The sequence below is a fragment of the Macadamia integrifolia genome, chromosome 10, assembly GCF_013358625.1.
Source record: "Macadamia integrifolia cultivar HAES 741 chromosome 10, SCU_Mint_v3, whole genome shotgun sequence".
NCBI classification, from domain to species: Eukaryota; Viridiplantae; Streptophyta; class Magnoliopsida; order Proteales; family Proteaceae; genus Macadamia; species Macadamia integrifolia.
This window is the reverse complement of record NC_056566.1, coordinates 21575557-21602971: the sequence shown is the minus strand read 5'-3', so window position 1 is coordinate 21602971 and position 27415 is coordinate 21575557. Positions and strand designations below refer to the sequence as shown.

Here is a 27415-nt window from a genome sequence, read left to right as displayed (position 1 = left end):
CAAGGTCATGACGAGTTTAGGCTCAGTTAAGGGGACTTAGGGTTAGAGTAGAGTTTTAAGAAGCCCAGCCCAACCCGTACTACGACCAAACAGAACCGTAAAATATCCTTCCTGTGTCTTCTGTCGTATAGTCTTATTCCCAAATATGAAAAATCAGTCGACAGGGTTTAGGAGGGGATTCTAGCTTCTATCGTTCTGCGTGTTCAATCCTCATCTTAACATTACTTCCCTCTCTCTCTCTCTCTCTCTTCTCTCTGAGCCTGGCTAATCTGCATAGATGGCTTCGACGGCCACAACCTTCTTCGCTCCTAGTCCTCGAGTTGGACTTCACAATGCATGGCGAAGAAAACAGATGAACTCTCAGAAAAACTTGTTTTTCCTCTTCAATTCAAGCTCAGACATTCCATTTCGCGGGTTGAAACTCGGTGAACCCTTATCTTCTTCCCTCTTTCCAGTTGGGTTTGAATTGCCTATATTCAGTTCAGTCTTCTTTGCCAAGTCTTCTTCTCACTTGCGTTCTATCCAGTTTCCCACGTTATCGGATTCAATAGACGAAAATCTCATAGAAAACCTTGAAGATGCCATCAATTTGCAGAGATTCACCAATGGGGTTCACCAAATTCCTTCAGAAGAATCCGTCGGGAGGATCTTTTATGAAGACCCACCTTGGATTTCTTCCATTATGTCGGCTACTCAGTTGAAGGGTCTTGAGGAGAGAGTTAATGGTGGTGAGAAACAACGTTCATGTTCTCATGGGATGGAGAAAAGAAGATATAATGCGCTTCGGAGGAGGCAGATCAAGGAGGAGACTGAAGCGTGGGAGAGGGCTGCGGCGGAGTACAAGGAGTTGGAGAGGGTGATGTGTGAGAAGAAATTGGCTCCTAATTTACCTTATGTGAAGTTCCTGTTTTTGGGTTGGTTTGAGCCTCTCAGGGAAGCAATTGCTAAAGAACAGAGGTTGCAGGGGACGAAAAGGCAGAAGGCTGCTTATGCTCCTCACATAGATTTATTGCCGGCTGACAAGATGGCTGTTATTGTCATGCATAAAATCATGGCTCTGATGATGGTGACACCGGAAGAAGGGTGTGTTCGGGTTGTTCAAGCGGCTGTTCATATAGGCGAGGCCATCGAGCAGGAGGTCAGTCTTTAAAGTTCTATCTTGTTGGATTGAATTGTGGGATAAGTTTAATCTTGAACAGCTGTAGACAATGGTTTAATGGTTAAGTCCTAGAAGTGACACTGGTAATATGTCTTCTGTTATAAAACCAATTGAAGAAAGGACAGTCGAGGAGAAAAGATAAGGACGCAAAATGTGGTAAAGTGGATGGTTCAAATTATACATGGAAAACATTATTTCATTAACTGCACTGTGTTAATGAATGTCGCGAAGTGCCTTCAATCTTCTGGGTCAAGATTTATGATGTTTTTATATTTGATGTTTTATTCTCCACCGTAGCCTTTCTGATTTTAGATTCCTATCAATTGCCCTTGTGCTCATGGTTTTTACTGATGCAAATAACTAACTTGATGTCTTTATACTCCATCACCTAATGATGTCTCTTTGTAGACCCTGACCATCTATTTCTGAAGGTTATAGCCATACTTGGTGGTGGCCTCTAATTCATCAAGTTCCCCTGAGCCTCCTACTTCAGAGGCATAACCATGCTTGGGCTTGGGTTTCATCCGTGGTTCAGTTGAGCCACTTGCAACAAAAACTTGTCTTAAAGGGGGAAAAAAAGTGTCAATTAAGTTTCCCTACAGGAACTGGTATGCTACTGGAGGAAACTGGGTAGAAGTGATTTGCCACTCCCACCTTCTAGGCTTCACAATAACTAGGAGGAGGGTTACTCCCTTTCATCCTCTTCTCTATAGGGTTTCAAAAGGAATTGAAATTAGAGAAGGATTACTCCCTTTATGTTGACAAATAGATAGGATTCTGCCTAAAAACTCTAATGTCTATCTTCATGTTGATACAGTTCTATCAATTCTAATAGATTTCCTGCAGAACCCATCATTTTTTTTGTTTATTCATAAAAGCCATAATGATGTTTTCAGAACCCTATAAGTAAGACCAATAGTTTTTACTTTCTTTTAGCTCCACACCCAAGTTGAAAATCCTACACTGTGGTTTGGAGTCTCTCGGTGTACCTATTTCATGGTTTGTTTGAGGTAGGGTGTAGGGCACCAACTAGATGCATGGATTACCTCATTAGTGCTGCCCTTTGAGGAAGAAGAGAATTATCAACAGAAGAGGAATAGGTGACCAGCAGCCAAGCCCTTTATTTATTATCAAAAATAGGAGAGAGATTACAATGAGGCCCCCAACCATAACCGACTCACTTGAGTAGAGTCGGCTATGGTGGAGTGGACCAATATGCCCCTGCGGCATATAATAAACTAATTCTACATATTGTTACTCGGCTTCTTTAGAACCACCCCACTAAGGATGTGGGATTTTGTTTGTGATCTATGCAATAATTATTTTACTTTTTCCTTGTGTCACCAATGTTTCCATGAAATATCAGCAATATGCTTGTTTTTATTGTTTGCTAATTCAGGTGAGGATCCATAGATTTTTGGAGCAAACTAAGAAATGCCAGAGTGGTAAAATGATTGAAAGTCGTAAGTGTGAGGATGTAAGTACGGAGCTGGAGATTCTTCAGAAACGTGTTAAAAGAATGATGAAAAAGAAAAGACTACGGGAGGTGCAAAAGCTTGTTAAAAGTGAGAATGATATGAGGTCTTGGGGTCGGGATGCCCAGGCTAAGGTTTTTGATCCTTTACCCCCTTATAATTGAGATGGTTAAATGATATTTTCTTTTTGGTTGCCCTTGGTTTGAAGCCTTCTTTTGAAAACTCTGCAGCTGGGAAGCCGTCTGATAGAATTATTAACAGAAACAGCTTTTGTACAACCTCCAATCAACCAGTTACCTGACGGCCCACCTGAAATTCGTCCTGCATTTAGGCACAGGTTTAAAACTCTGACAAAGGAACCAGGGTATGATTTTGTTTCAACTATTTATCAAAAATTTGTCTTCAGCAAACTGAGTTTGAACCATAATCATGGCCTATGGGCTCGTTGTCCACTGCTCCATTTCTAGGATGTGGTAGCTACAGTAGACAAACTTTAGGCTGCTCTGAGTTTTGTTGAAATCAGTGTCTACTTAACAATGGGCTCAAATCTGTTTGTTTTCATTTGTTTATTATCCATTTAGAATGATGGACTACAGTTCCATCATGTGTACAATATGCATTTCAAAGTAGTCATGGGTGGTTTTTCGTTCATGCAGAAAGAGTGCTGGAAAGAGGTATGGAGTTATAGAATGTGATCCACTAGTCCTCAATGGGCTTGACAGAACCGTAAGTTTAATATCCTTTCGTTTCTAATAAGATGTGCTTGGTCCACTTGAATTAAGTTTTTACTGCACCAGGTTCTTTTTTTTTATTATAAATATAATTGCTTTAATTATTTCTCTTATGAAACCCAAATTAAATGCTGAAGAGGCTACTGCCTACAGCTTAAGGGGGTGTTTGGCATGCAATCCAGGATTCTTAATCCTGGAATAAAATCCAGTATACAGATTGTTTCTAGTTCCATTGCATTATAGATTGATATCCAAAAGATTCGGACTGAGGGTGTTAATCCCCTCTCACTGAATCAATTTCTTGCTATTTAATAATTCAAGCATGTCTACATTTAATGATGTAAAGGGTGTACCCAGTGCACGAGGCTCCTGCCACTGCGTGGTTTAGGGAGGGCCATAATGTATGTAGCCTTTCCCCCACTTCATGGAGAGGCTGCTTCCTGACTCAAACCATTGACTACTTGATCACAACGGAGCAACCTTACATTGTGCCGGTCCACCCTCACATGAAATTATGTAAATTCATCCTTTTTCCTCTTTGTGTCTTTCCACGTGTTTTTCAAAAAATAAAAAATAAAAAAAAAAGGGGGGAAAAGAACCAAGCCCAACTAGAGAACATCTAAGAATAGCATCATTGACTGTGTGGGAAGAAATCTAAGTCTATGAATCACACAAACACACACAAATAGAGAGAGTTGGCACTGTGACTGTCCCTGCAGGCTGTGAGAATCAAAGAGAGGAGATGGCACTGACTATTGAATAAAAAAGGCACCTTTTCTATATGAGGTGGAATTTTACCAAAATGCCCCTCCAAAAACCATGTGCAATTAAAGGAACTAGCACATTTTGGTCAGATTATATCAAAATTCAATCCAGGATTTTGGATTGAGCCAAAAAGCTCCTCCTAATCAGACCCCATTTTGCAGTTTCAGTTCTGGGATCCCAATCCTGGATTGGATGCCAAATTAACCTAATCAGGCCCAGGTTGGAATCTCGGATAGGATTACAATCAAGTATTGCATACCAAATTCCCCCTAAATAAGAAGCAGTACATATGAATCTGTACATCAAATTATTTTGCCGACCAGTGACTGATAAATCGTGGAGACAGTTATCTCTTTGATATTTCATGCATTTTCCTGTTTTCTTTAGTTTGGAGTGTACAGCTCTCTCTGGGGAATTTCCTTTTTATTATTTACGATATATATTGTATAAAGAGGGGGGGGGGGTTGAAGTCAGTTCCTGACTATTCTGTGTTAAGAATATTGTTATTATGATAGTCCTACCTCTGGGGGTATTGGTGAATAATTCTGGGTTTAAGAGTGTGTTATGTACTGTTAAGTAGTCTTGGGGTATACTTGTTATTAGTTGAAGTTATTATGATACATAAATATATAATACATCATAGGGTTCACGGTTTGATATATTGCCTAAACAGTGAGTTGGTTTTCTCCCTCCAATCTTGCATCTCTCTCTCTCTTCTTCTTCTTCTTCTTCTTTCTTCTTCTCTTGCATTGCTAACACTTGTTTTCTGTGTTTTATATTGTTTCACTTTGTTTAACTAATCTTTTATATGATGATGTGTATGCAGGCTAGGCATATGGTGATTCCTTACGTGCCAATGTTGATACAGCCCAAAAAGTGGAAAGGGTAACATAAGATAGAATGAATTACTTTGTTCCAATTCCAACCCCACCACACCACACCCCCCCCCAAAAAAAAAAAAAAAAAAAAAAAAATCTTTACTTTTACCTAAAATGTCCTCTTGATGGGTTGTTGTCTGGTTGAAAATTAAATATGGAACACTTTCATTCATGGTGACACCAGAATGTAAGGAAGATAATTTTTTTTGTGAAGAACGAAAAAGAGAAGGGATCGGTTTCCAGAACAGCCACCCTGAAGGCTTTCTGGCATAACAGATATGACTGCCACATAGCAGTTTGGTTAGCACTAATGGGTAATTTTTCAAACGAGACTCCTGCACAATGTTCTGAAAATTGTTTGATATCAATTTTGTTTGGGCCTTGTTGAAGAACGAGGACCATTGAACAAGGGAAAATCCCCGTACTTGTCGAGCCATATGGTTAAGATAGGTCAACAAATTTGACATATTGCATATCCTAAGAATTTTCTTGGTATTCAACAGTTAGAATGACTGAGAAATCAGTCGAGATGGCAGAAAATAGGCACTGTGCTGACAGTTCTAGTTTTGTCTATGCCTGAAATCTTCTTCTAGAAAAACAACACATACACAAAATATATATATATATATATTGATATATTAAAGACAGGAAAAAGTGGTCTACACGGCCTGTTGATAGGGTTAGAAGGTGGAGCAGCTGGATTTGAGCCACACGGATAGCTGGTCTGGTCAATTTGTCCAGTTGATAAGCGGAGGTCCCTCTTTATTGACCACACGTCAGTTTAGCGTTCACCTAAATCATATCCCTTAATGTGTGTGTGATTCTGCATTTTTAATGGTCAAGATAAAGTTAAAAATCCAAAAAGTGGGTTTTATTTTTGCCACTTGGTGAATTCTTTTGGCTGAAATTGAACACGAGTTGGGAGGTTGAGCCCCCCCTCCCCTGTTTGGGTTTCTGGACCCACCCCCTGTTCAGTGGCTACATGGCAGATGTGGTGCAAGTTCTGCTAAGCTTGGCGTGGCTCTCTGTTATGCCAATTCCCTTATGTCTTAAATAAAAATTATTTCAGCTGCACTCAGCCGCCTAAAACTCCTGAATTTTATTTTAAATGTTTAATTCCAACTTACTCTCTCCAACTTTCCGTAGGTATGACAAGGGTGGACACCTGTTCTTACCATCATATGTGATGCGTACTCATGGAGCAAAGCAACAACAAGATGCAGTTAGGAATGTTCCTAGAAAGCAAATGCAAAAAGTTTACGAGGTCGCAATTCATCTCTTGATTGTCTTTGCAATATATCTTTTAATAAGTTCAATTTATTGTCTTTGATAATAGCTCATTACTTTCTTCATAAAGAACACAAGCATGGTACAGAAGCATCATGTCTACAAACCTTATTATTGGGACCAAGATTTTATGAAAGTTCAATGATGTCAATGTCCCTAAATCTAAAAGATGGAGCTGCAACAATATCACATTTAACATTAATAGAGGGGGAAAGATTGTAACAACTAACAACCACATATTAGTGAAGTGTTCATCCTGCTTGTTTTTAAACACGATTTCTGTGAGAAAAAACTTAAACCTTGTCACTCAAGTCTGTTAATATTTTTTTTCTCTTTTATTACTTCAGTCCTGTGTTTTCTGTGATGCCTGAACAAATGAGAATGGAAACCTTATCTCTTCCCTTCAGTGATGATATCTCTGCTCTTAATACTCAGGCTATTACTTACCTTCTATATTCTAGCATTTGGAATCTGTCACTAGATTGTCATCTTTGCCTAATAGGTCCTAATAGGTCCAGGTTTACCTGTTTAGCTACCCAAAATCAAACATCTGGGACATGTTTAACTGCAGAGATGGAATTTTTTTTTTTTTTTTTTTTAAATATGATATATAATATATATATTATATATTTTTTTTTTTTAATTTTTATTTAAGGTACATCTTTAGAGGAAAGTAAATAGCTTTTTCATGGAACACACGTATGAACATATTTTCTCCTAGATAAGGCTCATCAAAAGCTCTTATCCCGGTTCTCCAAACCATGTCATTATTTACCCTACAAGCCTCCTAGATGGAATTACTTCATTTCTCTGCATTTATATTTTTGACCACAGATAAATGTAGGACGCTCGAGTTTTATCCAATTCATAAACTGCTTTGCCAAGTAAGTTGATGTTGCTATATAATGACATGATAATTTCTGGATGTTTCTCCATCTAATGTAGAATTAGAATCACAAGTGATCCTAATTCTAGGCAGGATCTCAAAATCTGGCTGAATAGGGAAGATGTCCAATAGGTTTGGTTTTAAGCAAACAAATAAAAGGAAAATAAGAAAAGAAAGAGAATTTGATGGAGGGTTGAGAAGGGTGGAAGAAGAATTAGGGAATGGGCATCTCACCCCTCAAGTTTAGGCATCTCACCTTGGGCATCTCACCCAATTGCATCCCACAGCATAACAGCATAAGCTATCTTTTTTTGTTCAACTCAAATCTGTCTTCTCGTTATAATTGATGGGTTATAAATAGCCTTGCATTGCTTGATCACAAAGACATAAAAGGAAACTAATGCTGGAAATAAAACCTTCTAATTTTACTTCTAACTTGCCAACCAAGTAAAAGTAAATTAGAAACCAACAACTAAACACAAAAAAGAAACTACCCTAAGTTCCAAAATAGAAACTTCCTTGACAAATAAAATAGGAAACTAACTAGCTCACTAAGAAAAATATAAACTAATTAAAGTAAACTAAATAGGAAATTGAAATATGATATATGAACAGTTATTTCTGACTCTTGTTTTTGTCTTCTTCAAGCTTTGATCTGCATCAACTCGCCCCCTCTTAAAAAAAATTCGTCCTTGAATTTTGTAGAGTGTGAGGGTGATTATAATCATGGTGCACGTCCCTTTTCAAGCCGTAGGAAAATTCAGGTAGCTTCTTAATCATACGGATATAGTCGTATAGGCACGGTTAATGCTCTTCAAGGTACTTCAAGGGGATGACAAACTCCACATGCTCAACTTCAATGTATACAGATGTGTCGATGGGGTCGTCTTCTAGCAATTCCTCTACATGCTCTTCTAATCCTTCGTCCTTGTTGTTCATAGTCTCTTCAATGATTTTGTCGACCATTATTTCAATCTCGAACCCTTTAAGATCTTCCTCTTGGCTGTTCACAAGCATCATAGATGTTGAACCACCATTCTCCTTGGGTTTGATCTCCTTGTCCACAATTGTGACTATGTTGTTTTTGTACTTGGGCAGCCCTCAACTTAGCTTTCATTTGAGGTATGTTGAGTGAGTTTAATGTAAGGGGCTTGCCTTTATGATCAAAGAAACATTGGGTCTTGGTACCACCATCCAAGACATTATTATCATATAGCCACGGTCTTCCAAGCAACACATCAGTTGGCGCCATAGGAATTACATCACACCACACATTCTCTTCATATCCTGAGGTCTTCAATGGCACATAACACCGCTGATTTACAGCCATGGTGTTATTGTCTAGAAGTGATACCTTGTAGGGTTGTGGATGGGGTTCGGTCTTGAGCTGTCCCTCAATCACAACAGCTCGAGACACCACATTTACACAACTTCTGCCGTCCACAATCACTTGAGCCTTGTGAGATCCACTAGGCATCAATGTATAGAATATATTATGTCTCCTCCAATCTTCTCCCTTTGATTCAGCCATCAGAATTTTTGCAACCACACCACATTAATAGTAGTATATGGGTCATCATCTTCGTGTGCATATTCAGCCTCATAATCATCTTCCATTCCTTCAACGGAGACATTCACAGCCCAATCATCATCAAGGGGTTCATGGACTTTGCATGTCTGGGTTGGATTCAATTGCGGTGATGATGGAATTGGCTCTCCCACGTTTAGGACAGAATTTGGCATAGTGTCCAGTACCACCACAATGGAAGCACTTCATAGCTGCCGACTCTCCCCCAACTATGGGATTCTTACCCTTATCCTATGTGACTTGTGGAGCTCAGGTAGGGAATCCACTAGGTTTATTTGGCGCAGATAGCTTCTTAACTTCAGCGGGCTAATTATACCTTCTTGGGGCTGATTTGATCAAATCTTCTATCTCTAAGGACTTTTCAATACATTGATTCAAAGTGGAAAGTTCTATTACTCCAATTTTATCACGGATGTCATGTCGTAGTCCCAACTTGAATCGAGACATAAGCAGTTCCTCATCCTCGCAATAAGCACCTGTACGTGAGAGTAAATCATTAAACTTATCAATGTGTTCCTCGACAATCATGGTACCTTATCGAAGATTGTCAAGCATGTCATAGAGACGGCGTCGGTATGTTGGGGGGAAGGTATCTATCACTGAGTATTAATTTAAATTCCTCCCAATTCCGAGGCTCTCTCCGTCTCCGGATAAGTCTATCCACCTCAGCTTTCCACCAATCCTTAGCAGCATCTGTAAGCTTGGTGATAGCCAGCTGGACCTTCCTTTCCTTAGACATACGGAACCACTGAAAATAGTCATCTAATGCAGTTAGCCAATCATGGAAATAGAGAGGGTCATGTTTTCCATTATATTCCTTCAAGTCCAACTTCACCTTATGAGTGTCATTATGGGGAAATTGGGGTCCACCATATTCATCAAACCCTTCACCTCCACCATACGTACGGGCTGGTGGTATATTCCATCGAACAGGAACTGTAAACCTTCTTGGTGCATTATTGTTTTCATTCACCGTGGGTTGAGCATTAGATTGGGCAGCAGTGGTCTCCTTCAACTCTTCAAATTTTAGGTCTATATTGTCCATCCTTGAGGTCAACTGTTGGAGGGATTTCATCACGTCCTCCAGTGAGTATTTGTTGGAGCCTTCTCCAGCCATAGCTTTGATACCAAATAATGTAGAACTAGAATCACAAGTGATCCTAATCCTAGGCAGGATCTCAAAATTTGGCTGAATAGGGAAGATGTCCTCCAATAGGTTTGGTTCTAAGCAAACAAATAAAAGGAAAATAAGAAAAGAAAGAGAATTTGATGGAGGGTTGAGAAGGGTGGAAGAAGAATTAGGGAATGGGCATCTCACCTCCCAAGTTTAGGCATCTCACCCAACTGCATCCCACAGCATAACAGTATAAGCCATCTTTTTTTTGTTCAACTCAAATCTGTCTTCTCATTATAATTGATGGGCTATAAATATCCTTACATTGCTTGGATACAAAGACATAATAAAAAAAAAAGGAAACTAATACTGGATATTAAACCTTCTAATTTAACTTCTAACTTGCTAACCAAGTAAAAGTAAATTAGAAACTAACAACTAACACAATAAGGAACCTACCCTGAGTTACAAAATAGAAACTTCTTTGACTAGTAAAATGGGAAACTAACTAGCTCACTAAGAAAAATATATACTAATTAAAGTAAACTAAATAGGAAACTGAAATATGAAATATGGAACCACTTTATTGTTCACGTGAACAGTGACTCGAGTTACTGTTCACATAAACAGTGTTTTGTGAACAGTATTTTCTGACTCTTGTTTTTGTCTTCTTCTTCAAGCTTTGATATGCATCACCATCCTTTCCTATCTGTAGAGAAGCCAACAGATAGCTAGACAATTATGTTATTTTCTTTGCAAAATTTTGTCTTACAATATGAAGCTAACTTGAGATTTTGTTGTGGTCTACCACCTAGCATATTCAGGCTCTGGATACACTTGGAAAAACTAGATGGAGAGTGAATAAAAGAATACTTGACGTTGTAGAGAGCCTTTGGGCACAAGGTGGCAACAATGGTGGCCTGGTGGATCGTGAAGATGTGAGCTCATCCCAACTTGTCACTTTCAAGGACTAGCTCTCTCATCAAACAATTTATTTATTCTTCTCCCTTTTTCGTCTCTTTTTAAGATAAAAAATCTAAATTCTGGTTGACTTTACCATAATAATGATAATGCTATGATATCGCTTCATTTCATGAATATATATATATATATATATACATTTTCATGGCATTCAATAATTCAATCACTGCTATTTAGTGCACATCCAGGGTCAAAAGTTCGAGGCTTCATGAATCCAGTCACAGATCGGATCAGGATAACCAAGGCCGATCCAATCCTTCCTGCTAGGATTGGAAATCAAGGCTTGTTTTCCTTAATGATCTGCTAGGATCTGATCCAATCCTGCATTCCAATCTCCAAAACCTTGAGTTGACCTAAACAATCTCCATCTGTTTTCTGGTTGTCGGAAACAATTGAGTGCTTAGATATTTAGAATTATCCATTCTGCCAGATCCTTGGCCTAGGATATGGACTAGCCATGTAATATCCTTCAAGGTGCACTGCATCTTATGCTTTCAGTTGATAGGCCCTTTGGCTTAAGGGTGCAACTTGGGCTGGGCTGGATTATACAGTTGATAAATTTGAAAAGGGCTGAGCCTGAGGCCTGCCCCATTGGAGTTCAATTTTGAGCCTGAATGCACCCTAACTTCACTGGATGCTGATTTTTTCTCTTTGGATAGCTGTTAGGTTATACAGTTCACATTGCACTGAATTTCTGTTATCCATTGCTTTGTAGATTCCAATACCAGAAAAGTCAGACTCGGATGATTTAAGCATAATCCAGAAGTGGAAATGGAGCATGAGGAAAGCAAAAAAGATTAACCGAGAGTTGTATGCACAGCGATGTGATACAGAACTTAAGCTTGCTGTAAGATTTGTTGCTTTCAGAAATTGAAAAATGCATTTTTACTTATATTTTTCCTTTACCCTTTTTTTTTTTGGGTAATTTACAACGCCTCCCCCTGGAGAATGCCACAATTATAAGACCACCCCCTCTGTTTCACCAAATTAGACTTAGACCCCTACCATCAGTCATTGTTAAGGAATATACCATAAATTCTGATGTCAGCAATTATATTTTATTTTAAATACCAAAATGCCCTTATTAAATATGAAGTACCTAAAATACCCATCGCTTCCCATCTTAGGTCGTCGGCGAGAAGTAGTTGCCAAGCTAACCTTCTTTCATGGGCTCGTCATCTTGCTCACGTTGGGAAATTGTTGGATCTTATCGATCCATCCATCAGTCTCTGGATAGAGTTCAAGCGCTTCTTTGCATCAAAGTTGCGCTTCCTTACTTGCAACACTCGCCTGCGCATCGACCCTCCATGAAAGAAGTGGTGGCAATGCTTTCTGGTGAGTTTGAGCCTCTTCACCTACCTATTGAATCCTCCCCTTCACCATCCTTTAATTTCCCGTACAAGTCCCAGAAGAAGGCTTAGGTAATTAATTGGTGTACCGTTGTCGCCGCTAATTTCTCCTCCGATGGCCATGGCGTCCTTGCCGCCGACATGCGCCTGGGTGGATACACCACCACACCTTCTCCTTGGTTCCTATTGCTGATCACTTTTCCACTTTCGCTCGCCATGTACGGGTTTGACCCTCAAAGCATTCGACTCAAGTGCTCCAAACTCGTCCCCAAAGTAAACCAGTTCGTGAACAGAATCATTGCCGAGCATAGAGCTCAATCTAGAACTGTCGATACAGAGAGAGCCGCCACAAACTTCGTCGACGTTTTACTTTCTCTTCAAGGACCTGATAAGTTATCGGAACCCGACATGATTGTCGTCTTCTAGGTAAGCAGTTCCTCACTTTTGTTTCGTTTTTTAATTTGAATAATCCCTTTCAAATACTTCTAATTTATAAAAATGAAAACCCCATAAAATTTTAAAAAGGAAGAAGATGCCAAAGAAAGAAGCGAATTTGGATGTCCATACTAGCTTTTCTGTGGGCTTTGCATGTAGACTGGGATTCAAAACCCCTCTGAACTCTGAAGGTCTTCGTTTCAATAGTAATTAAATGCCTTCTTTATGTTTTTGTTTTATAGGAGATGATATTTAGGGGAACGGATACGGTGGCTGTTCTGATAGAGTGGATACTAGCGAGGAAATCCAATCAAAAATCCACGAAGAGCTCGACAAAGTAGTAGGGAAGTCCCGACCGGTGACGGAAGGGGATACCCAGTCTATGCTACTTAAATATTTCTTAAGAGAGAAAGAGATAAGGAGAATGAAATGGTAAAATGGTAAAGAGGGGTATTTTTGAAATAATGAAAATGAGTAACTTATCACTGTTTTACTCATAAAGGCAAAAACGTCATTTCATAGCATTCCTTAACAGTCACTGATAGTAGGGGGTCTGAGTCTAATTTGGTGAAACAAAGGGGGGTGGTCTTATAATTGTGGCATTCTCCAGGGGGTGGTGTTGTAAATTACCCTTTTTTTTGTTGGGTGGGGGAGTGGGGGAGGATAGAAAAGAAAGCGCTTTCATTTTCCGATTTTGAATTAATGTTGAATAACTTGTGAATGGCATCCTGCTCACCAGTTATAAAAATAGATTCAAGTGGACTGATATTTCTGATCTTCATAAGTCATTTATTTATGTACAACTTGAAAGAGTTAGGAACTTTAAATGCTGGAGCGCCTAGAGCTTACTTTCAGCTATGTCTAGTGTTCTTTATCTCTTATTTTAGTAGAACTTGTGATTCAACTAATTTTTGCTGTCGCTGCTGGCAAGTAATAGCCAAGTTTTTTTTTTTTTTTTTTTTAAGAAAAGGTGTATTTTTGGAGAACTTGGGTAAGTCATGTGCCTCCAGGACCACAAAGTTTCAACGCAGGTTGGTGGATTTATGGTTCCACGACTCTGAAAAAGCTAATTGAAAATAAATCTTTCAACTGTAGGTATAAGAGTTGAAGACAGAAAATTTTGTTGCTACAGATCAAGAAAATTGACACGTTTGACTGGAAATTCTAAAGCCAGAAAGAAATAGAGTTCCAAACTAGGGTATGTATTGGGAACGGATGAATCACAGTAGAAATATATTTCACAAGCTAGGATGCCTGCAATTCAATTTCTGGCCTCAAGAAGGCCATGGTCGGTAGAGCTTTATCAGCTCCTGAATGAACTCTATGGACAAGGAAATTTTGGGGTTGATGGGGGCTGGATCCTAGGGTTGCTCCAAGAATTCCTTTCTTTCTCATCCACCCGGGGATGAATGGATTGTAATCTCGAGTGTAGTATTTAGAGCAAAACCTAGAAGTTGAATATGACATCAGAGCTAGAAACATTAACCAGAATTGTCTAATAAAAACTAGTCAATGATTTCCAAAATTGCAGAATCGGAATAAAGAAATAAACTCAGAAGTGTAATAGCAATTAAAGCCCAACTGTTTGCACCATATTTATTCATGTGTTAATGAGAATGCAGAAGTTGCACAAGAAAGTACAGTAATGGTTGCCTTTCTTTGATCTCTAGGGTTTCCTTCAAACCAAAAGCAGAAGGAAATCATTCACCTTAAGTGAATAGGAATGCCATTCCAATCTGTGGAAGAGAGTTTTTTACATCCATGAATATAGACCATCAGTTTCCTGTGAGAAACTGATTTCCAGTGATGTATCCTAATCAAATCAGAAAACTAATAACACCATTATCCCTAGGGCTGGGTGTAATTTGCCTTGTATTTAAATTGTAAAATAAATCCCAAGCTTTTAAACCCCTCTTAAATCCATCATCTAGTGGTAGACCTATTAGGCTAATGAAGCCCAAAACTGACTAATCAGAAAATAAATAGATTAAAATACGACCACAAAACTAGAAGCAAATCTACTGAATATGTAGTCCCATGAGAAAACAACTCCAATAAAGAAGGAAAAAAAAAAAAACTAAATATAGCCACTACCCATGTCCTGACTTGCTTGCTCCTGTACCAGCAAGTTGGGCCTTATTTAAGGTTGTTCAACCGACCAACTGCTTGTTTTGGTTGGCAAAACAAATGATGCTAGGGCTAATTGTCAGTAACTTTTATTCCATTTTTCATTTTGAAGGTCTATGGTTACCATAAACTTTTGGGTTTTCTTTTCTACTAGCAGTATTCCTGAAAAGATTGATCTTGAGACAGGTGGCTCGGAAATTGAAAGATGATGAAGGCTTTTATTATCCCCATAACCTAGACTTCCGAGGTCGTGCCTATCCCATGCATTCACATTTGAATCATCTAAGTTCTGACCTGTGTCGTGGAGTTCTTGAGTTTTCAGAAGGACGGCCACTAGGGAAATCTGGGTTGCGCTGGCTGAAGATACATCTTGGAAATCTGTATGGTGGCGGTGTTGAAAAGCTTTCTTATGATGGACGCATAGCTTTTGTGGAGAATCATTTGGGTGATATCTTTGATTCGGCAGATAAACCTGTTGAGGGTAATCACTGGTGGCTAAATGCTGAAGATCCTTTCCAGTGCTTAGCAGCCTGTATGAATCTATCGGAGGCCCTAAAAAGCTCATCACCTTATACTGTCATCTCCCACCTGCCTATTCACCAGGTAAGCGATTCTTTAGAAGCTGTAGGACCAAAAAATCATGTCACATTTTTTGTCCAATATCCACATAGCAATAGGAACATATAGAAGATTTAAACTTTGCCTTTCTATCTCCTTTTAATTAAAAAAAAACCACCTATTTCGCTGTACCTGTGGTTCTTTTGGTAGAACACTAATTCAACCTTTGTGTAATTTAGTGAGAACCTCTAAATCTGGCATCCCTTCAATCCTTCAATGGAAATAAACTTCTATTGGAATTTCCTGAAGACTATTATGAACCTAAATCCAAACCTAACCATCAATGCTATTTTTATATATAATTTTTTATTTTTATGAGAAGTAATCTAGAACTGACTGCACAAAGGATAGCATTTTGACAATTTGATAGAATTGACTGCACACTCTTGAGAACTAATGACTGGGGACCAGTTTACATGTAGTTGGCAGCTCAGTTCAACCAGATATAGGACCTGAGTTGGTTGTGTACAGTAAATGACTAATCAATCAACTGGTTAAATGGCTAATTGAGGTTTTAACTACAGTGATGAGCTTTACATGTTTTATTTGCTCACTTTTTCATCTGAAAATTTGCCGAGGGATACGACCCTAACTGAGAGAATATATGGTAGAGCTGACCTTGCATCTTTTGCATGGTTAGTTTTTGTTTTACAGAGTATGTACAATTTCTCTTTCTCTCTCAAGTCTCAACCAAATAGAACTGTTGCTTTGTTTATCAAGAAAAAAAAAAAAAAAAAGGAAATGAGTTTTGGATTTTGTATGGTGGACTGTAGCTTCTTCTAGTGAGCTGTATCAAGACCAAAACTATGACACTTTTCTTTTGTCTCATTAAGTTATACTAACAGTAGTCACACCTACTAGGGCTTGTAGGCCAAAGACATAGTTAATGGTTAAATCATCACTGGATTTTTTTTTTCAATGCCCATAAATGTAAGAGGGATTGGTTGTTAGGCCTTCCAATCAATTTTGGTTTTTCCTTATTGTGATTGAAGGTCATTGGATGCTTCTCATATCCCCTTCGTGTTCATCATGTATGCCACTAAACAGTTGGCTAAACAGTACCTGTGGGTCTCTTGACATTTGATGCTGTTCACTGAGACCTTCTTTTTTTGCTTATGTCTTTGATGAGGTATAATTTCTTAGAACTTTCCAATGACCATCTGGTCATGCGACTCAACTCGTGCCTCTTTATTGAAGGGTCTTGCTTCATGTATGTGTATCTTCTGCTTCATAGTTCATACCACCCTGCTCTTTTACTTTAGAATTTAAATTATAGTTTTCATCTTATATGTGATCTTTGCTAGAGCTGATTATGTTGACTGGGTTGTTCTTTAATAGGATGGTTCATGCAATGGTTTGCAGCACTATGCAGCTCTGGGAAGAGATAGTGTAAGTTTATTGTTAACTCCTCTGTTATTTTTTTATTTTTTTGGTGGGGGGGTTGTCTTAATTTCCTTGTTATTATCACCATTGTGGCAGTATATCCATTTTCTTACTGAGCTCTTGTTATACGTTTTATCAATATAAAAGTATAGTGATGAGAGTAGTAGTATTTTATGCATTTGAACTGTATCAGTACCCAAAAAAAAAGGAAAAAAGAAATTGTATCAGTTAGGAGCTGGCTCTTTTAATATTTCCTACCTGATATTATTTAGGGATGGAGTTATTTGCATATTCTTTTCTGCCCAACCATCTTTACTAGGTGGTATGCTTTAACATATGGGATGACCTCTGTGTCTCTCTTTCTCCTCCTTACATGTGATGACCTTGCTACTTTCCCATATATGCTATTTTTTCACGCTTCACGCTTCACTTTCCCATATATGATATTATTTTTTCACGCACTCCTTACATGTGTCTCTCTTTCTCCTCACGCTCAGAGAACCCTCTCCCAATATATATTCTATTGCTTCTTGACTTATCTTTTAATTTTCTGATTCTTACCCCTTTTTTTTTTTTTTTAATCTTTTCCTGGGGTGGGTGGGTTTGTATCTCAGTTGGAAGCAGCTGCGGTAAACTTAGTTGCTCAGGAGAAGCCTGCTGACGTTTACTCTGAAATAGCTTCTAGGTATGAATGATTTCTAGGTATGAAATATTTATTTCCGTAAGTGTGATTTGTGTTATGAACCATGTAGCTTCTTCGAAAGAAAATTTATGCACCATATAGTTGTCTGTATGCACCATTATTCGTAAAAAAAGGGAAAATCTATGCCACCCTTTGCATTTCCTCTTGAGATATCTCATGAGCCAGTTCCTTGTCTGATTAAATTTGAAGTTGTCCAATCTGGAGTGATACCTGTGCTTTTTAGGGTTTCATGATCAACCTTCCAACTGATCAAATAAACTTCTAGTTATACACTACCTTGGATTTTTAGAATAAATCATAAATAACAATGACTCTCCCCTCCCTCAAAGAACAAAACAAGCCTGCTGACGAATATTCTCCGTGTGTTGAATGACTGGCTCATTTTACAGTTGACAGTACATATCCCCCCATTGTTGTGCTGAGAATATCTGGCTTTACATGTTATAGTTTTTTTCATTGAGCAAATGATTTTATTCTTTTCTTGTATCCCATTGTATGAAGTAGCCCCTGAAGGTAGTTTGTTGTCCAATCTGAAGGGTTTTTGACATCATGAAAATGGACTCTCAGAGAGATCCTGCGACTAACCGAACCGCTTTATTAGCGAAGATCTTAATTGATCAGGTCAGTTCTCTTTTCTGAATTGTTGGATTTAAGTGCTTCCTTCAGAAATGAAAAAGTTAATGCGAATGCATAGCATACCTGCTTTCAGAATTCAACTGATGATTTAAAGTGTATATTAGCTTTCAGGTGGATCGGAAATTGGTGAAACAAACAGTGATGACTTCAGTGTATGGTGTTACTTATGTTGGGGCACGTGAGCAGATTAAAAGAAGGCTGCAGGAGAAGGGTCAAATCACTGATGATAGATTGCTATTCAGTGCATCTTGCTATGCTGCTAAAGTAGGTAACCTGCAATCTAAAATCAAGAATTCACTGGAATCAGCATCTGAAGCATATCATCATCGCATTTTATGTAGTATTTGATATATCAACATTTCATTATATAACACAACTCAGAAGCCTAATCCCAGTTCCTTGGTTTGCCCACCTTTTTTTTTTGGGTGAATAAATAATTCATTACCAAGAGAAGAAGAAGAATATACAAGGGGAAAAGAGGGGGGGTGGGGGAAGGCTTAAGCCCACAATAAGAAGCCAGCAAAGGCCAAAAACCAAGAAGAGATCCCCCACCACTTCATTTGCAAAGCCTACAATAATGGTTTGCCCACATTAGACCACCATTCCGTCCTGATTTCTAAGGCCATATCTGCTGGTAACTCCGAACCATTCAATCCCCCACCACTTCAACCAAGGCCATTTTTCAGTCTTCCCCTTGTCCTTTTGGCACCTCCTGTTATTCACCATATGACTCCTACTGGTCCATTTAGTCTTCATTTGCATATCAGGACTACAAGAGAAGAAATCTGTTTTTAATTTGATATGAGGTAGTGGTTCAGGCCTAAAATTGTACAAATATAAAGCAATATCTCACTGGGGAAGATACATCATACATTAGAACTTTCTTTGGTGAGTCTAGAAAGGAAAATAAGGGGAAAAGGAATAAGAAGAGTTTTTGAGAACAAGAAATTGTAGTCTAACATCTAATGCAGAAAGGTTAAATGCACACTAGGATTTAGAGTCGCACTGAGTCTACTGATTAGTGTTACCATGCAGCCCATAGATGACCAACAAAATCAGGGATCGGAATATGAAAGTCAACTCATTTGACGCATTGATTTTATTTGCTTTGGTAAAAGTCTAGTTAGAGTTTCATTTCCAAATCAAATGTTCACAGCACAAAAGGAAGAGAAACATGACCCAATCTATCCAAAAAGAAAAATGATCCATTGCTCAAATTTGAGGAGTTCCCCTGATGGTGTAAAGTGTAAACCTCTCACATGATGCACAAGCAAAAAAACAGAAAGGGGGAAGGGGGGGGGGGGGGGTGGGGTTGGGAGGAAAAGAAAATAAACAAGAACAAAAATTTGCATCCTGTGGGTTCTTACTTGAGACTAATTTTGTAGGAGATTGTCCCAACAGTCTGGTAATAAGTGGAAGAAGCATTGAAGCTTTGAATTTTGTATTGAAAAGGAAACAGAAGCCCGGCATCAAGAAATTCACAAGGAGTTTTTTAAACCTTTACAATTAAGGCTCAGATGATTCACTTATGCGCAATGGACCATTACGTGCATGTTCATTTGCTATAAGGAAAACTGGAAATCATTTATGACTTTGGATTGAAGTTTTGAGATAGGATATGAGATTACGAATTTGGTATAAGAGACATATTCTTGATCTTGGTTGGTTGAGGTTCCCCCGAAAACCTAGCCAAACCTAACCTAAATGTTTGATTTAGTTAAATTTATTCATTTTGGGCCCTAAGGTCGTTTGCGTGGTACAAGTATTAGGGTTTCCTGATCCCCCTATGTCAGGGTATGCACAAGCCCCCCCCCCCCCCGGGCCAAAAAAAAAAAAAGAGTATCTCATATTTTGTGGGTCCAGGTACCCCTTGACAAAAGGTCATTGTTAAGTTCTAATTGTGAATAGCACCCTTTGCCATTCTTGTAAGTTTTCATCATGATTAACCCTCCTCTGTGTAGGTCACACTGACTGCTCTAGGGGAGATGTTCCAAGCAGCACGTGCCATTATGGGATGGCTTGGTGACTGTGCAAAGGTATGCTTCTGCCCACATTTTTTGACTTGTCAGTAGTTGTTTTTACTCCAATGACAACAAAAATGTTTGGAATTGCTTGTTATCACTTCTTGATCCTCAGATGATGGAACTTGTAACAGGTTATTGCATCAGAAAATCAACCTGTGAGATGGACGACTCCTCTCGGCCTCCCAGTGGTTCAGCCTTATCATAAAACAGAAAGGCATCTTGTGAGTATTCAAACTTGATGCTGTACTGAAATCTCACCAAAATAAATGCTCATGCCAACACTGCACGTTGAGATGGATACTGTCAATTTAAATAATAAAACATGGGTCATATTTCATGTCTATACCTAGGGTATCCTAAAGCTAGTGTTGTCTTGATATCACATGCTTTTGAGTGGTAAAAGGTAAAGGAGAATATTCCAGAGAGGTTTTGATTCTTAGAAGGCTCAGTAGCTTTCCAAGGGATAAGTTGAATTTGCTCAAAGGTGTTCTAGTGCCCTATCTTCACAATTCCTGTGGCAGTAGTAAAGAGAATTGAGGGATTGCAAAGACATTTTTTATGGCATTGCTGCAAAGGAGAAAGGAGATGCATTCTGTGGAATGGAAGAACGCTTTAGCTCCTGAGGAAGGAGTTTGGCTGGTAGGCTTGTCAAAGAGGTCAAATCTCTATTGTTACATTGGTGGCCATGGAGGTTTTGGGGAAGATCATGAGAGTAGCTGGAGGAAGGTGAAGAGGATTGGGAGATTGCAGATATATTTTTTGGAAGATGCATGCTGTGGAATGAATAAAGGTATAAAGGTTTGTACCCTAAGGAGTAAAGGGCTTTGGGGAGTAGGTCAGCCAGAAAGATCAATTTATCCCCTATGAGGAGGTGCTGTGGAGGTTTGAAAGAGCATGACGGTCTGTGGAGGGAGGCAGTGGTTGCTCACAATTAAAGAGGGGGGGGGGGGATAAGGAGGGTGACAAGTTATCATGGGTTGGAGTTTGGAAGGATACTAGAAATCTTTTCCAATTGTCAAGAGAAATATTAGACATGTTGATGGATTGGTGGAAAAAGTCAATCCGGTCTGACATATGTTGTGGCTGCAGCCCCTCCGGAGCCAGTACTAGATAATTGGAATGACAACTGATATAGAAGCTAGTCAAACTAGCTTACTCAAGCCTATGGTGGTGATTAGGACAAAGGAGGTCTCTTAAGTGATGCAGTTGTGTTAGCAAATGACCCTCTTTGGAGACCAAGCCAAGACGCAACCGGCCCAACCCAACTATTTGGTCCAAAAGGGGGGCTGGTAGAGATTTATTGGGATGATAAGCACTCTTTTATCTGGGTAGATTACGTTGTGTTTCCAGTTTGAGTTTAATTTAATTTCCTAGTAGGATAGGTTTATATTTTGAGATGTTTTTCTTCTTATTTATACTCGTAATTCCATCAATGACAGTTGGTGAAAATTTAATGAAATGGGGAATTACTCACGGTATTGGGTTGCTCAGTGCTGTGTGCTATGCTTAGTGGTGTGTTACGACTCCCCTCTGTTTGCCCCTTCTTCCTTTGCTCTCGAGTACTTTCCTGTTCCCTTCCCTTGCAAAGTTGAGTTTCTTTCTTAGGTATTCCTCTGATTCTTCCTTCTCCTATTCTTTTCCCCATTTTCTTCTTACTGTTCTGGTTTGTTACTTCCTTTTCTTCATCATTCTGTTCTTGTTTTTCTGCTACTGTCATCCCCACCAAACTGTGAAGAACTTGACCTGACTCTCAAGTGATCAATCCTCTAAACCTGAAAATTTGGTCGAAGGTAGCCCTCTTAGGGCAACCCTAAACTCCAGGGTTTCATCCCCCAATCATCTCTTCTGGTATTTTGTTTTCCTCTAGGGGTAAGTTGCAGAAATTGTATCTCCTCTACATCTTGTTTGGGATACCAGTGGTAGAATTCGACAGGGCCTGGACTGGAGAACCTTACCCCAAAACATCCATTTTTTTTTTTCCAAAAATGTATTGAATTTTCAAACCTTTATACTACCACATATCCAACTCTGATTGAGTTCAAAATTGGCGGGTAATTAGGGTATCATGTGACATTCTTGTACACAAAATTTGGGCCCTAACTGATCTCTTATGTGGTGGATGTTGAGGCACCGTTTGATAACGTTCCCAGAAACGCGTTCTGCGTTTTCCTATTCTCAGAAACGGAGATACAAGTAAATTCCGTTTGGTAAACGTGTTCCATTTTGTTGTTTTCAGAAACATAAATTGAAATTTATAAGAATTTATGGTCCAAGAAACAGGAACGACGAAACAAGTGGAACTCGTTTTTCCGTTTCTCGAAACAAGTTATCGACCAAAAATGCTATGTATCCCCAATAAAAAAAGAGCCCTTGAGGAAGAGCTCATTTTCTTCTTGACTGTGGAAACACCACGAAAGTACCCTGCTACTCCTCTGCTGGATTCGTCTGCAACTTGAGCTGCAGCAGGACTCCCTTTTGTCTCTAACTCCTGTTAACCCTCTACAACTCTCGTGGGGGCTCTGCAACTTCTGAAAGAAACTCTGTCTTGTGAACCCTCTGCAACTCTTCTCAAGCTCAAAAGTGGACTCCACAGCTCTGCAACTCTCGATTTGGTTATTTGCTTCAAGAAGGTAACCATTGAACCCTTCTCTGATTTTAGCCCTAATGTGTTAGTCTGTCACGAATCTCAAATGTGCCCTAGATTCTCATTCTCTGTTGGGATTCTTTACCGCCTTCTATCTCTTTCTCGTCTTTCCGATTCATTCAGTCTATTTATCGATATTTTTAACAATGAATCTTGCCTTCGGTCGTTTCGCTTTACTGGAGAGATTGGAAGCTTCAGATTCTGAAGATTGATTCCCCCTTATTTATCTGTAATGGTGATTTTCGGTTTTCTTCATATGTAGAGCTATTGATTGCTCTCCAGGTTCATCGATTGGTGGTCAATAGGGATCCCAAATTGACGAATTTTGTTGAGGTTTGTGATCTGGAATTATTTTACATTACTGGTTATCTGCAAATTATATTGCTGTTCTTTTTATTGTACCTGCTTTCTGATTTTGAGGCTCTGCTTTTAACTTTTAACCCTTTGAATGTTTGCCCACATTGTTTGTGGTGTTAAACTGGAGCCTTCCCTCTCACTTCCACACTCATATAATGGAATCTCTGATCAAATATATGTTTATATAGAAATTTCTTCTTGAAGAGCATATTTTTCCTGGATTTGGTACTTTATGGTGTATGGAAGAAACTCTTTTTGTTTATCGTACCGGCATATGTATGGTTAACTGTGTGCAAAAAACATTCCAAGAAACAGGTTTATCAAACACTCAAAAATATGTTTCTGGTCCTAGAAACGTAAATTTATGTTTTTGCTGTTTCTGGGAATAGAAACGGCAAAAACGTTGTCAAACGGGCCCTTTGCTATTTCTGTTTGGACAACGTATCAACGTATCTATTTGGATACGTTGTCCAAATAGAAAAAAAAAAAAAAAAATGGATACAGTATTTTGCATTTATCCTAAGCATGGTTTTAAGTATCGGTGCGTATCGTGCTATATCGGCCGATACGTATCCGTATCGGTAGGCATTGGCACGATACATACCGATACGTATCATGAAAATTTTAAAACCCTTATGTATCGATACGTATCCTACGATACGCACCGATACACCACCGATACGCACCGATACTCACCGATACGTACCGATACTCTATGAAAAATTCAAAATTGAAGTGAAATGTACGTTTCGGTATGTATCGGTATGTATCGATACGTATCGGTGTGTATCGGTATGTATCGACCGATACACACCGATACGGTCATAAAATGGCCAAAATGGGTAATTTTTTAGAAAAACATAATTTTTTGAGGTGTTTTTGTTCCAAAGTTGTTGCCAACCATTTTTCTCTCTAACTAAAGTGGAAATCAAGGTTGGGAACAAGGATTTTACATTTATGGGACAATTACAAACCTTGGATTCTTAGTGCGATACTCTCAATTTACTGTTTATGCATAATACATGTTATATATAACTTTTTTTAACTATTTTTTTATGCAAATGTGTATAAAAAAGTGTTTCCTATCCATTTATGTGCGTATCTTTAGCGTATCTTAGCGTATTTTTGATACGATACGATACCCTCCGATACGTATCTTAATTTTGGCCGACCGATACGACGACCGATACCGATACTTTAATCCTTGATCCTAAGCCCATGCGTTTTGTAACAGTATCAACCTAAGAAACTAGCAGTCAAAGACATGAAGAAGAACAACAACAACAATCGAAGGGAGTGGGGGGAGAAAACGAGAGAGAGAGAGAGAGAGAGAGAGAATAAAGTCACGGCTATAATAGAATACCTAGCTGAGAACCATAATTCACTATATAAATAAATTGTATAGTGTGCAATTGCAGTAAAGGACAAACTAATTAGCTATAATACTACCCATAGCTCAATGCACAGTACCCAAATACCCTTTGAATAATGGTAACATTTAGTAACACTTAACACTCCCCCTCAAGCTGGAGCATAGAGATATCTCCCATGCTCAGCTTAGAACAACAACTAAGAAAAGCAAGCCTAAACAACTCCTTAGTAAACATATCACCAAGTTGATTGCCGGTATCAACAAACGGAGTAGAAATCAGCTTCTACATGACAGTATTCCACACAGTGACAATCGACCTCAATATGTTTAATCGGAGTATGGAACACCGTATTACTAGCAATATAAATAGCAGCCCAATTGTCACAATACATGTCTATAGGTTTGGTGACTGAAAAACTCGGTTCCTGAATGAGAGTTTTGAGCCACATCAATTCTACTGCAAGATGTGCCATAGCCTTATACTCCTCCTCTGCACTAGATTTGCACTAGATTGAACCATTGTAGTCTGCTTCATACTCCTCCAAGTAACAAGATTACTGCCAAAAAATGTGCAATATCCAGTAGTATTTTGTGATAATGTGCATTATCCACTCCCACTTTAAATCCTCAAACCCAACAGTGATGTAGCTGTCAGAGTGATGTAAAATTTTATTGCTGCTAAATTTTCCCAATTAATTTGAACTACCTCCTTTATTCAATATTGTCTGTGGTTACTCAAAGTACTATAACTATTCACCATTCTGTGATTTGGTTGCAGATAAGAACTTCACTTCAGGTTTTGGCTTTGCAGAGAGAGGGTGATGTGGTAGGTTCTTGATATTTTTTCTAGCATTTGCTTTTTCTTGCCTCAAGGCTCTTGGTTTTTTGCCGAGAAAACCCATATAAAAGGAAAATTACCAAGTAAAAGATCAGTATTAAAAAAATTACTTGAAAATTTTGCTTTCTCGTTTACCTGGAAAAGAGTAAAGAAACTATCTATTGATGGAATTATCTTCCCCAACTTCAGATCGACGCAAAAAGACAACGGACTGCATTTCCTCCAAATTTTGTACACTCGCTTGATGGTTCACACATGATGATGACAGCTATTGCTTGCAGAGATGCTGGCTTACATTTTGCAGGTTTGTCTTGCCAATCTATATCACCAAGCGCCATAAACACTTCTGATGAGAACTCATAGGGACAAAAGTACATCAACATAGATCATGAGTCTCTAGAAGTAAACAATTAAGTAAAATAAGAAACCCTCAGTTCTTTCTTTCAAATTGATGGATAGAAAAAATTGCTTGTTTGGATTTTCTCTTTTGGACCACAGTCATTGACATCTCTATTTGCTTGTCACTTCCATTTTTCTTATTGATTTTTTTATTTTGTTCCTTTTTTAAGTAATCCAAATAAAAAAAAAAAAAAAAACTCAATGTTTATATATTGTTTCTTTATTAACCTTTTATTTTGTTTGAAATTTTCTACTGATAGTCGTTTGTTTTTTTCACCCCCTTCCATTACTTGATTGGATAAAATACACAAATACCTCCCCTGGTACTGGACAAATACAATCTTTTCCTGGATTTTCTGGCAATTCTAATTCCTCCTATCCTTGTCATTTGTCATAGAGCACTTGTCATTTGTAATATCGCACTTGTAACGTCTTAAAATTAACTCCTTATAACAGTGGTAGGAAGATTTTTAGGCTTATAGATTCTACCCTCTCATAGAAGAAAGGAAACAATGGCCACCCACCCACACATGCACATGTTCCATCCTGCTTTGTAATCTTCTGTTTAAAAAATAATCTGAATCAAATACTACACAACAGAATAAAAATCTTTTACCTCCACATAAATCTGTTGCAGGAGTTCATGATTCCTTCTGGACACATGCGTGCGATGTGGACGAAATGAATCAGATCCTCAGGGCCAAATTTGTGGAGCTTTACAGCATGCCTGTACTTGAGAAAGTAAGCATTTCCAAGCTAGCTTTCAATAGCATGAAAACCATGTCTGAGTTGAAGGGTATTTGTGTTTTACCGCCACCAGTGGCCCAATATACTTGTTTTGCATTTTAACTGATCCTGAATCTGTTTCTAACTGTTCTCAGCTGCTAGAAAGCTTCCAGACATCATATCCAACATTGTCATTTCCTCCCCTTCCAGACAGAGGCAATTTCAATTTGAGAGAAGTTCTGAAGTCTCCATATTTTTTCAACTGAATCCTCCTCGACTTATTAGTGAAGTTCCTCGTCTCACAAAACAGGATACACAAGTAGGGGATGAAGAAGTGCTGGTCTCACTGTGAAAAACCTCTCTGATACTTTCATGAGAATAACTGGATTATGGGTCATAAAGAATCAGGCTGAACATAATGGAGGGGAAAGGAAGACGGAAGTGAAATGATGTGTATAGGTTGGGAGAAAGGTGCGCCCAATATCAGGCTTTTTTTCAAAGAAAACTTGTGTTCTTCTGTAACATTCACCAGTTGATCTGAGAAGGTTAAGGAACCTGTTGTCTAAGGGATGACCAACTCAGTCCAGTGACATGGGATGCCTTGGTGGTTTTGCATTCAGTGATGTTTCCATGAGGAATCTTCTGTAAATTTTCCTGATTCCAGTACTTAAATTAACAGGGAAAGGTTGTTTCAACTTTCAAGTTTGAGGGTGTTTCCCAATTGGTTTATTGTCCCACATACTGAAGAAAGTGAACATCCTGTCATTTTTTTTCGGTTAAGTGTCTCAGTGCCAATAAACTTGTGGGTCTCAGGTCTGGAGTTGCCTGCTGAAGGAAATGATGGGAGAGAGAATTACTACAAAGTGGAATCTGTCCTTGCTATGTATTCTGGGTGCTTGATCCTGTTGGATTTTTTTTTTTTTTTTTTTTGATAGGTAGG

At 38.7% G+C, this 27415-nt stretch overlaps 1 protein-coding gene across 3 annotated transcripts; it reads left to right on the top strand.

The window, feature by feature from the left end:
• The first annotated feature begins 138 nt into the window (after positions 1-138).
• LOC122091384 (DNA-directed RNA polymerase 3B, chloroplastic-like) lies at positions 139-27177 on the top strand. 3 transcript variants are annotated; one of them, XM_042661286.1, is made up of 19 exons: positions 139-1138; positions 2559-2768; positions 2865-2998; positions 3291-3360; positions 4957-5015; positions 6155-6272; positions 10708-10821; positions 11580-11711; positions 14962-15378; positions 16732-16782; positions 17391-17461; positions 18016-18100; positions 18227-18379; positions 20077-20151; positions 20271-20360; positions 25291-25338; positions 25540-25654; positions 26387-26490; positions 26631-27177. In XM_042661286.1, the coding sequence occupies exons 1-19, from the start codon at positions 278-280 to the stop codon at positions 26739-26741; spliced, it is 3018 nt and encodes a 1005-aa protein (XP_042517220.1). In that variant the 5' UTR covers positions 139-277; the 3' UTR covers positions 26742-27177. The 3 variants fall into 3 exon arrangements, 2 of the variants coding, with proteins under 2 accessions (XP_042517220.1, XP_042517221.1); XM_042661287.1 differs by lacking the exon at positions 14962-15378; XR_006143923.1 differs by lacking the exons at positions 25540-25654; positions 26387-26490; positions 26631-27177 and having other exon boundaries at positions 18227-18383.
• The last annotated feature ends 238 nt before the right edge of the window (positions 27178-27415 follow it).

What these genes read in the sequence shown, in the direction of transcription:
- LOC122091384 (XM_042661286.1), top strand. Translation starts at nt 278, where the DNA reads ATGGCTTCGACGGCCACAACCTTCTTCGCTCCTAGTCCTCGAGTTGGA. An exon ending in CGAAGATCTTAATTGATCAG is followed by an intron (nt 18,101 to 18,226) that starts GTCAGTTCTCTT and finishes ATTAGCTTTCAG; the next exon opens with GTGGATCGGAAATTGGTGAA. An exon ending in ATAAAACAGAAAGGCATCTT is followed by an intron (nt 20,361 to 25,290) that starts GTGAGTATTCAA and finishes ATTTGGTTGCAG; the next exon opens with ATAAGAACTTCACTTCAGGT.